The 11987-nt window shown below is 48.3% G+C and overlaps 1 protein-coding gene across 1 annotated transcript in view; it reads left to right on the top strand.

Annotated features, from left to right (window-relative positions):
• The window catches only part of LOC133118785 (receptor-type tyrosine-protein phosphatase zeta-like), a 44491-nt gene that overhangs the window by 5874 nt on the left and 26630 nt on the right, over positions 1-11987 (top strand). Inside the window, exons 2-3 of the mRNA XM_061229017.1 lie at positions 4589-4657; positions 10997-11176. Coding sequence (XP_061085001.1) covers positions 4589-4657; positions 10997-11176 — 249 coding nt within the window. The remainder of the gene's footprint in view (positions 1-4588; positions 4658-10996; positions 11177-11987) is intronic.

Genomic DNA, 11987 nt, shown 5'->3' with positions numbered 1-11987 from the left:
TACTCTCCCATGGTTCCTTTTACGAGAAGCCGGTTATTGTTTTGCCTCCATTGCTTATTCCTAGGCCTCATTGGGGTCAGTACTTGTAGTTTTGTTGATTTGGTTGTTTTATATGTAGCTGGAGTTTTGTGCATTTAGTTGTTTGCTAGGTTGCTGTAGCTTTGTAGGTTGTGTTTTGTTGGTTGGTGGAGTTTTGTAGGTTGCTGTAGTTTTGTAACTTATTATGGTTTTGCAGGTTGTTGTAGTTTTTCAGGTTGCTGTAATTGTGCAGGTTGTGTTATGTGGTTTGCTGTAGTTTTGTATGTTGTTATAGTTTTGTAGGTTGTTGTAGTTTTGTAGGTTTCTATAGTTCTGTAGGTTGTTGTGTTATGTAGTTTGCTGTAGTTTTGTAGCTCATTATAGCTTTGTAGTTTTGCTGTAGTTTTGTATGTTGTAGTTTTTCAGGCTGCTGTAGTTTTGTATGTTGTTGTAGTTGTGTCAATTGTGCTGTTTTAAGAGCGTTGCTCAACTGAAAGCACAGAGCATTCGTGAGTGGTCTATTGTCGCCCAGCGTTGACTGTGGCCGTTGTACTTAGCAAAAAAGTATAAACACACTCCCAGACTATAAACCAAATGTCGCTGTCACTAGCCAAATCCATCACACATTGTTAGTCGCAGAGAATAATGAATGGTAAATGGTAAAATCTACCATCAGTATATTAGTATTATAAATTGTTATAAAACTAAAATATTGCAATTAAATATTGAAAAAATATGCTTAAATATAGTACCTGTCATCTTGGGCAGTGGTCTTACTCTCCAGGAGGGTGAGAGTCGAGGCAGTGCCCAGCACTCACTCTGAGAATTCGGAGGCTCTATGGGGTTAAACCCCAGCTGTTCCCTGGCGACTGTTCCCATAGTGACAGGACATCTTGCATATCAGGTCCCAGACCCCAGCAGCTGGGCTGTAATCCAGAGTTCCTACACGCCATTGTTCTGGGATCGGGAACGCGGTGACACGCTGTCCTCTTCAGCTGTCAGGCTTGTAAGATCCCATTATGACATGGAAGCAATATCCGACTTTATTAGTCCCAGTGAAGGTAGGCCCTCAGATTATTTTGGTTTCCTGTCTCTGTGGGGTAAGGGGCCCGTCGCCGGGGGCCCCTTTCCTCTGGAGGAAACTGAGGAGTGTGTGTGTGTGCATGCTTGTCTGTGTGTGTGTGTGTGCATGCTTGTCTGTGTGTGTGCATGCTTGTGTGTGTGTGTGTGTGTGTGTGTGTGCACGTGCGCGTGTGTGTCTGCATGCTTAGGTGCGTGTATGTGTGTGTGCATTCATGTGCTTATGTGTTTGCATGATTGTGTGCGGGTGTGTGTGTGTGTGTGTGTGTGTGTGCGTGTGTGCGTGTGTGCGTGCGTGCGTGCGTGCGCGCGTGTTTAATTAAATCTGTTTTAATAAGCTGCATATCCTCACACTCAGACACATCTGGCCTGTGCCTCCCAGAACCCTTCAGGGCAGCATGACTGCCTGATCCAGCCCACTGTGCATCTGAGGAGCCTAACCCACGCATGGAGCAGAGTAGAGCTGTGTGTACTGAGTGTGTGTGTTGCCTGTGATGACATTGGAGTGTGTGTATTGATGACAACGGAGTGTGTGTGATTTATGTACTGAGTGTGTTGCCTGTGATGAGTGGAGTGTGTGTTTTGTGTACTAAGTGTGTGTATTGATGACAGTGGAGTCTGTGTGTTTTATGTACTGAGTGTGTTGCCTGTGATGAGTGGAGTGTGTGTGTTTTGTGTAGTGTATATAGTGTTAGAGTGTGTATTTGTATAGTGTGTGCACTGCACATGTAACTAGTCAAACAGTGGGCTCAGACAGGAAGTCCACTCACACAGTGTGTGTGAGCCCAAACGCAGTGACTCCACGTGCAGACTTAGCCGTGAGAGAAACTGTGGCCTCAGTACAGATGTGTAGATGGATGCCAGAGGAACAGCCAGGACCCCCTCAGGCTGGCAGCTTAACATGCGTGTGGAGGAAACGAGAGAGCAGCCAGGCTAATTAGTAATTACACACTAATCACTCTCGAGAAGACAATCGCTCTCTCTCTTGCTCTCCCCTTCATCCTCACTCCCTCTCTCCCTTTCCCTCTCTCTCCCTCCTTCCCGCCCTCTCTCTCCCTCTCTCTCTCCCTTCCTCTCCCTCTCTCTTCCTCTCTCTCCCTCTCTCTCTCCCTTCCTCTCCCTCTCTCTTCCTCTCTCTTTCTCTCTCTGTCACTCTCACTCTCTCCCTCTCTCTCTCTCCCTCTCTTTCTCTCTCACCCTCTCTTTCTCTCTCACCCTCTCTCTCCCTCTCTTTCTCTCACCCTCTTTCTCCCCCTTTCTTTCTCTCTCTCGCTCCCTCTCTCTCTTTCTCTCTCACCCTCTCTCACCCTCTCTCTCTCTCTCTCTCTCTCTCTCTCTCTCTCTCTCTCTCACCCTCTCTCTCTCTTTCTCTCTCACCCTCTCTCTCTCTTTCTCTCTCACCCTCTCTCTCTCTCTCTCTCTCTCTCTCTCTCTCTCTCTCCTTCTCCTCTCCCCCCCTCTCTCTCAGTGTTAACGGACAGCTCTGGGGGAGGGGGGCGGAATGCGAGGTTAATTATCTTGCCGAACCCCAGCCCGGTCCATACTCAGACCATATTAAGTGTCATATTTCTGAAATACAGCGCTGTGCGAAGGTCTTGGGGTCTTAGTTTGATCCGAGTTCAGTGAGCCAGACGAGGTGCGACACGCACTTCAAGCGTCTCCAAAGGAAATGAATGGAATGTGTTGTTTACACGACAGCCCACTTGTACATTTTGTTCCTGCGGGAGAACATTTTTTAAATAAGAGTTGAATTTGTGAGTGCGCCAAGTTCTCTTAAATCACACGTACAAATATTTTAAGAGCGAATCTGTTCGTACGTGCGGTTCTTGCGCGAGGGCCAAAGTTTTGCTTGTCTTTGCATTCGGATAAGGCTAATGGATTGTGTATGCCTCACATCAAATAACCCTGGACTGTGAGAGGAAGCAGCAGGGCGGTCTCTTAGCAGAGTGGTCGCAGTGTCTCCATAAGGCTGATGAATCCTCGCCCACCACACGGAGATAAAGTTGTGTGTCATCAGTGCGTAGACCAGAGTTCAAGAGCTACATTACTGTTTCCTCACCCGCGCTTCAGTGTAAAACCCCAGAGAGGAGAAAAAGTGCAATATGGAAATGAGACATTTATCCCTGAGAGCTATCATTCCTAATCTCCTAGAACCATGACTTTGAGTGTCATGTTTTTTTTGTTGTTTTTTTTTTCTAAATAACTATTATATGTATTCTTAAAGATGTATTTTAATGTTTAAATATTGCAGTACGTGTACTTTAATAATGTTGCTGTCAACGGTTGCTGATTGTCATTTTAAGTGCAAAGAGCAGAACTTCTGCAGTCTACAGTGGAGGTACATGTTTATTCTTCAAGGATGACATTTCCCAAATGTACCCTGAAAGGACAGTAATGTTCTCTTTGGGTACAAATGAGTATGTTTCTCAAGCTACTTATCCATTGCTGCTTAGGGGTGCAATTTTATGCACCTAAAGAGTACCGCCCCAGTGACAAGAATGTGAACCTTTTTTGGGACTTTTCGTACCTTCATTTGTGAGAAGTGTGACAGCGGTGGCATTTAAACAGAGGCAGCTGCTCGGGGTCGGACTGTTTTGAACGGCATCTCCTTGTTTGGGCCCGTACTTTCTCAGTAACCCAACGGAGCGCTGGTCCAAACTCGCTGTGTTTATTATCTTGGTAAATAAGCCGACCCGCTTTGTCAGGAAGTGAGAATGATGGACACTGGCTGGTACTGTTGCCCTGGAGTAGGGTCTGGGCTGGAACCCTGGGCTAAGTGTTGTTGCTGCAGTGAATCCAGCTGTGTCGATGAGTTAAATGCAAGATTAGCATTAGCGATAGCCACGGCAAATCGCCCCGCCATTGTCAAAGACATGAGCGTTTCCGGTCCCAGTACTAGTGAGGATGCGAGCTGATCTGGGATCAGCCTGTGGCCCGGTAAAGACTGTTCTGAGTACAGCCGCTGGGGAGACTGCAGGCTGGGGAGCCCTGGGTTCCCTAGCACTCTTTCTCTAGCAGGAGGCTGTCACAAATATAATTAAGTTTTACTGATCGCGTTGCAGTTCCTGTATCAGGGCCTGGGGAGCCCTGGGCTAGAATTTTGACTTGTTTTGCTTCAGTGTTGTTTTGACAGTGTTTTAATTTGTGTGTGCTCTCACATGTTTGAAATACATATATTTTTCGCACAAATGTTGCAGATTGGCCTGTGCTTCCCTGCATTACACTTTTCACTCACACACACACTCTTTCACACTCACTCACACACTCACTCACTCACTCTCTCACACGCACTCACTCACTCACTCACACACTCACTCACTCTCTCACTCACTCACTCACTCACTCACTCACTCACTCACTCACTCCTGTACACAGACGTGTGCAAACGCTCTCACACAGAGACGCATGTACACAAATGCATTACGCCATCTAGGTTAGCACATTGCCATTGATGGTCTGAAATGATCTGATTTTGTTCTCTCTGTCTCAGCTGATGTGGCTCATGGATACTTCAGAAACCAGCGCAAGTTCACAGAGGACATCGATTGGTCATATGCAGGTAAGCGATACTCTGTCGATCCCAACTCTGTTGCTGTATTAAGTCCCCACATACCAGCCTGTAGTGTAGTAGTTACGGTACATGACTGGAACACGCAAGGTCGGTGGTTCTAATCCCGGTGTACCCACAATAAGATCCGCACAGCCGTTGGGCCCTTGAGCAAGGCCCTTAACCCGGCGTTGCTCCAGGGGAGGCTTGTCTCCTGCTTAAGTCTAATCAACTGTACGTCGCTCTGGATAAGAGTGGCTGCCAAATGCCAAGAATGTAATGTAATGTACACCCACTTGGGGTGCACTTGACAGAGAACAGACTCAACAATAATCCTGATAATGCATGGAGGTCTTGTTTCAGTGTGTGGGTTTGGTCTGAGCATGCCCAGGTGGAGTGGCATAACAGGCACAGAGATATTTGTATTTTTTATTCAGCAGTGTCTGCCGGTTGGTCATTTAAATCTTTGACTGGCTGAAGAATCCACGCACTCTGTTCTCAAAACCTTAATTGACACACGATTGAAAGGAAACCTGGAAAACCTGCTGACACTGCGGCCCCCTGGGAATTTAGTGCGGCACCCTGCCCTGGTTCCGGTGCTGCGAGCTTGTGGAACGTAAACTCACCCTGCGGTCTGCTTCCTGGAAGCGGGTTCCCTCTTTGTGATGGTTTACACTCCGGGACGCTTGTTAATACGGACTGTCGAGGAGCTCTGGGGTTTCCTGGCGCAGGTCCGAGAGAGGGAGAGAGAGAGCGTTATTACTGTGCGGAGCAGCAGTGCTTTATGCAGGGATCCTGAGTCTGGTGCTAACTGAGTTAGCTTGGATAACTGCTACTAAGTAAAACACGGAATCCTCAACAATCTGGAACATGGACAATTATGTCCCACAAGAAAATGTAGCTGCGATCCGTGTTTTTTCTTCATCTAACACCCCCCCCCCCATGTGCCGATTTTGCTTGAGTTATCCTGTTGTTAGAAAAATACAGCAATACTGTTTGAACGAATCGGGGGCAGATTACGTCGCTCTCTCTCTCACACGCCTAGTGGGGGAGCCGTATCGGCTTCCCTACTGTGGAGTCTCTGGCTCCAAACTGCACAAAATGGCGGCGCCGGTAAGCTTGAAATCCGAAACGTTTTTTCAAAACGGTTCTCGCAAGCCCATGGACAGTCAGAGAAGTAATATGCACTTGGTATGTATTTTTCTGCAGTCTGTGTTTTGAAGGCTCAGAAGCCCTTCATCCTGTTTGTGGATGTGTCTTCCTAGGGGGGGTTCCTACTGGTGTGTGGACCTTTAATTACCTCAGTGTGTCATTTAAATGCCTACGCTCTGAGGTCTGAGGCTCTGTTTAACCCTCGCCAGTGACTTCTGGCCTTCAGAGAGCCGTTCGGTTCTGTGAAGAACGGATGAGGAGACCCATTCGGCTCTCTGATTGGTCTCTGCAGAGCCGTTCACCTGGTTCAAGTAAGGTTTGTCATTGGAGGAGAGCCATTTGCCTGGTTCTGTAAGCTTTCTGATGGGAGGAGAGCCATTTGCCTGGTTCTGTAAGCTTTCTGATCGGAGGAGAGCCATTCATCTGGTTCTGTAAGCTAGTTAGGTGAACTGCTGCTGTGGTTGTGTGTCTGTGTCTGTGTGTGTGTGTCTGTGTGTCTGTGTGTCTGTGTGTCTGTGTGTGTGTGTGTGTCTGTGTCTGTGTGTGTGTGTGTGTGTGTGTGTGTGAGAGAACAAGTGTGCAGGTGTGGATGCGTGTTTTCAAATATGTGTGTATTTGTAAGAGTGTGTGTATGTGTGTGTGTGTGTGTGCATATGCTGGGGTGTGTTTGTGTGAGTGTGCATGTACGTATATATACGTACATATACAGGTGTGGGTGTGTGTGGGTACGTGCATATGCAGGTGTGTGTTTGTGCGAGTGGGGGTTTGTGTGGATATGCAGGTGTGTGTTTGTGCGAGTGGGGGTTTGTGTGGATATGCAGGTGTGTGTTTGTGTGAGTGGGGGTGCGTGCATATACAGGGGTGTGTTTGTGTGAGTGGGGGGTGTGTGTAGATATGCAGGTGTGTGTTTGTGCGAGTGGGGGTGTGTACATATGCAGGTGTGTGTGCGTGCTAGTGTGCGATTGGGCGTTGGTTTGAATGGGAGTTGTGATTCAGTTCATAAATCAGCATTAACTGTACATTCAATGTTTTCCAGCTTCCATTCATTTCTTGTTTTTTTGCTTCACAATTGATGTATTCACCCATTCACACACACACTCACACTCCAAGGACAACAATTGGCTGCCATGCAAGGCACCAATCGGCTCGTCGGGAGCAATTGGGGATTAGGTATCTTCCTTCGGGGCTCCTCAACACACCCAGTATTTATCCAGAATTCTCCATCACTCTCAGTGATTTGCAGTGATTTGGTTTGCTCCGGCTCCAGAAGTTTTGGTGGCGGTGGGGGGGAGAGGGGGTTGTTTTGGGTGTGTATCAATACGAGCGCCCAGGCATGAATAAGTCTATTTCCATGTGAATACAGGGCACTCAAGAGGGAGAGAGAGATGGGAAGGAGAGAGTGGAGAGTGAAAGACAGAGAGACGGAGGTAGAGGGGGGTGGGGGGGAGGCAGAAAGAGAGAGACGTGTAGAAAGCCCTGCGGCGGTCCGTTCAGTGGGGACGGTGAGGCGGTGCGGCTCTCATTCACCCCTGCGCTGCTGCTGTGTGGGGCTAATCTGATTGGCTCTGCCCTCACGGGGGGCGGGATCCTCAGCCTTCAGTTAAAAGGTGCCAGTGGAGGTTGTGGGGGGGGGGGGGGGGTGTTCACAGCGTTAAAATGTCTCTATTAAACTGGTGTGTGTGTGTGTGTGTGTGTGTGTGGTGACAGGGACTGTGTGTGTGTGTGTGTGTGTGGTGACAGGGACTGTGTGTGTGTGTGTGTGGTGACAGGGACTGTGTGTGTGTGTGTGTGTGTGGTGACAGGGACTGTGTGTGTGTGTGTGTGTGTGTGTGTGTGGTGACAGGGACTGTGTGTGTGTGTGTGTGTGTGGTGACAGGGACTGTGTGTGTATGTGTGAACAGGTGAGCCACAGCGAGGTTTAAAAGCTTTTTTCTGCTGTTTGTTTCATCTTTTCAGTCACAATCTCCTCAAAGGAAGATTCAAGCGACCACCAAAGTTTGCCTTTAACAAAACACATCAACCCCATAGTCACATCAATGAGCAGACAGAGTTTTAACCCTAAGCCTTAAACCCATAACTCTATCTTCCTTTAAATGCCTCACACACAGTAGCATAGCAAACCACGAGAGTGTATCAAGTGATGTCATGAGGAGATGTTCCGAGTTGTTATTGATTGGTCGAGTCAGGCTACAGGCATCTTGCCCCAGTTGCCATGGAAATCTCCCAATGAGGTTATTTCTTTATTTTTGACGTGGGAAGGACGATTGCTTGGGTTTCATCATCCTGTATATACCCAGAATGTACTCTGACAGGGTATGAATGGTGGTAACTAAATTCTACCCAAAGGCCCCTCTGGGACCTGAATGGACCAATCAATGGCTTTCATTGTCCCTGGCATGGCGGGGTACTCATTATTCCCCCGGCCCAGGTCGAGTGTTTATTATTTTGGCCACAGCTGCGGTGGGCTATTCTACATCCCGCAGATTCCTTGCTTGAACAGCGTTCGAAAACCCTTTTCAATGTTTGCAACATGCTCGTCAACCTTTAAATGTCTTTAAATCTGTCGCTTGCGAGGGGGTCAGGGGTAGGTACTGCTGGCGGAACAAGCTGGGTTTGACCTTTGACCTTTGACCTTAAACGGCGCGAAGAATGTCAGTGAGCAGCACGGCGCGGACATTATGACACGGGTCCAGTGACGCTGTTCAGTCCCGCATCCTCTGCGTTTGTGCTTCTCCACCACCTTTGACACTGTGGAGTCGTTCCACGTAGATACCGCAGCGTGAACCGGTGCATCTCTCAACCCGTCCGTTCTTTTCCCCTGCGAAGCAAAGCAGAGTGAGACGTGCCGTCTGTCGACTCCTCTGCATGAACAGGTGAACTGTTACCCGGCCGTGTGTGCTAAATCCTCCCTTTCTAGCAGCTGGAATTAGCTCGCCATCGATCAAATACTGTCAATAATTGCGCATTATTGGACTGTTAGTTATTTGTGCGAAGAGGGCAGCCTGTAACCTAGTGACGAAGGTACATGACTGGGACCCGTGAGGTCGGTGGTTCAGGGTACCTAGATAAGATCCTCACAGCTGTTGGGCCCTTGAACGAGTCTAATCAACTGTATGTCGCTTTGGATAAAAGTGTCAGCTAAATAACTATAATGTAATGCAAAAGAACCTCTTTAAAGGCCTGTGCCTCCTCTTCCCTGTAGTTTTTGCAAAGCAGAGTGGGACTTTATTCAGGAGGAAAGCAGAGTGGGACTTTATTCAGGTGGAAAGCAGAGTGGGACTTTATTCAGGTGGAAAGCAGGGTGGGACTTTATTCAGGTGGATAGCAGGGTGGGACTTTATTCAGGTGGAAAGCAGAGTGGGACTTTATTCAGGTGGAAAGCAGGGTGGGACTTTATTCAGGTGGAAAGCAGGGTGGGACTTTATTCAGGTGGATAGCAGGGTGGGACTTTATTCAGGTAGATAGCAGGGTGGGACTTTATTCAGGTGGAAAGCACCGGATGAAGAACTGAACAGAGCACAGCTAGGGCTTGAGCCGCCGCCCCCATGGAGTGGGGGTTTTGGAGGGGTCAGGGGTCAGGGGTGTATGGGTCAAGGCTCATCCACCCTACAGAAGGTGCCTGCTCACTTCTGCAATGACCTGGGCTGGGAGAGTTCACCAATCCCACAACACCTCACACTTTTCATGGTACAGAGGTACCTGCATAGACCACACAAATGGCCTCCTAATAAATCAGAAACGCATTGAAATGTACTCTGCTTCCTCAAAGGAGAATGCATGAATATAATAATCCCCATGGTAACTGATCAGTGCTGTCAGCCATGTGTAGTGTGCTATATTTACTGAGGAAGCAGCGCAGCAAACTCGGAATTGGAAAACTGAATGAATGTTTATTTTTCCTCCTTCCGCAGACAGGAGCAGGGTCTGCTGGGATTAGAGTGTTTTTGATACGCAGTGACCCCCCTAAATCTGGTCTGTACTTCAGTACCCAGTCTGTTAATCAGCCTGCTGATCCACTGTGCTGTCTACAGCCAGATTAGGAGGATGAGTCACACACACACACACACACACACACACACACACATACGCACAAGCACACACACACACTCACACACACGCATGCCTGGCACACACTTCATTATGTATGAAGTGTGTTTTCTGTCCAAGCTGAGTGTGTGTGTGTCTGTCCAAGCTGAGTGTGTGTGCGTGTGTGTGTGTGTGTTTGTGTATGCACCTCTGTCTCTGTGTGTGTGTGTGTGTGTGTGTGTGTGTCTCTGTGTGTGTCTCTGTGTGTGTCTCTGTGTGTGTCTCTGTGTGTGCGTATGTGTGCGCGCGTGTGTGTGTGCGCGTGTGTGTGTGTGTGTGCGTGTGTGTGTGTGTGTGTGTGTGTTTGGCTGAGCAGACTGGGCAGACAGATCAGTGATTAGCACTGGTGCCCATGTGTTCAGGGCTTAATGGAGTCTGATGGAGTCTTAGCCATTGACATGCTAATGTCTCTGACCCAGAATGAGCACTGACCCCATTCCTGGTTCATTGTTTCTGCTGGACCGCCCGGATTAGCACTGCGTCAGAACTGACCCTCGCTTATATACCAGTGAGCCTGTGCGTGTCTGTGTGTACACGTGCCTGTGTGTATACACATGTACACGTGTGTTTGTGTGTGTGTGGGTGTCGGGTCAGGTCGGCGGTTCTAATCCCGATGCCACAATAAGATCCGCACAGCCATTGGGCCCTTGAGCAAGGCCCTTAACCCTGCATTGCTCCAGGGGAGGATTGTCTCCTGCTTAGTCGAATCAACTGTACGTCGCTCTGGATAAGAGCGTCTGCCAAATGCCAATAATGTAATGTAATGTGTGTGTGTGTGTGTGCGTGTGTGTGCGTGTGTGTGCGTGTGTGTGCGTGTGTGCGTGTGTGTGCGTGTGTGCGTGTGTGTGCGTGTGTGCGTGTGTGCGTGTGTGCGTGTGTGCGTGTGTGCGCGTGTGCGCGTGTGCGCGTGTGCGCGTGTGCGCGCGTGTGTGCGCGTGTGTGTGCGTGTGTGCGCGTGTGTGCCTGTGCACATGCCACCGTGCATATGTAGGTGTGTGTTTTTAGTGTTTTTGGCATACTATTATGTATTTATATTTTAGCCAGACATGCTTCATGTGAAAAAGCTGTGTGTATGTGTGTCCGTTCTTATTGCATGGTTCATTTAACCCTCAGGAACTTTAAACCAAAATAACTGGGCGAAAAAATACCCATCATGCAGCAGTGCCAAGCAGTCGCCCATCGACATCGCCGAGGCCTTTGCGCGGGTCAGAGTTCAGTTCCAGCAGCTGAGGTTCGAGGGCTGGGACAACGAGACCTCCGCCAACACCACCATCCATAACGATGGGAAGACGGGTACGCCTGCCCTCACCCCTGTCCCCACATCCACACAACGCTCTGCTAACGTTCCTGCAACGTTACCTCCCTGTCCCCACATCCACACAACGCTCTGCTAACGTTCCTGCAACGTTACCTCCCTGTCCACACGTCCACACAATGCTCTGCTAACATCTCTCCAACGTTACCTCCCTGTGGCCACACTGCACTGAGTTTGTGAGCACGTTGTGTGGAGAGAATTGGAGACCTTTTTATTATTGAACATTCAATCTGGGAATCAATGATTTATCATTCTAAGAAATATTTAGTTTGTATGTCGACTCCTGGAAGATTCATACTACGTATTAATATATTATGTATGTTAATTCACATGTTAATATGGGATTTTTTTTTGCACATTTTTTTGCTAATTGTACAGAGAGCTTTGGATGGATATTGTATATAGGGTATTATAAATAGCACATTGGGAGAATCATACTTCGATTCCTTTGTGACATGATGAATTGCACTTTTGAAAATTGAAAGTGCATATTATTTTTTTAAGGAATGGCCAGAACTTGTGGGTACTTGTATGCCTTTATGTGAGAACACAGCATGTTATGATTTTTGTATCTGGCCTGGACTGGAACAGCCCCAGGGACTCGACTACATGACCTGGCAAGCTTTTCCACACACGGACACCTCTCTGTGTGAATAAGGGCTTCCTGAAATCTGCCTTCTTCCTACCTAATGTCCTTCTCCAGTGTTACCCCATTTAACCCATGTGTTGGTCCCCAACCCTGGTCCTGGAGAGCTACAGGGTGCGCTGGTTTTCGTTGTTACCCTGCAC

The sequence above is a fragment of the Conger conger genome, chromosome 19, assembly GCF_963514075.1.
Source record: "Conger conger chromosome 19, fConCon1.1, whole genome shotgun sequence".
Lineage (NCBI taxonomy): Eukaryota > Metazoa > Chordata > Actinopteri > Anguilliformes > Congridae > Conger > Conger conger.
The sequence above is the reverse complement of the archived record's forward strand: the minus strand, read 5'-3'. Positions and strand labels throughout refer to the sequence as shown.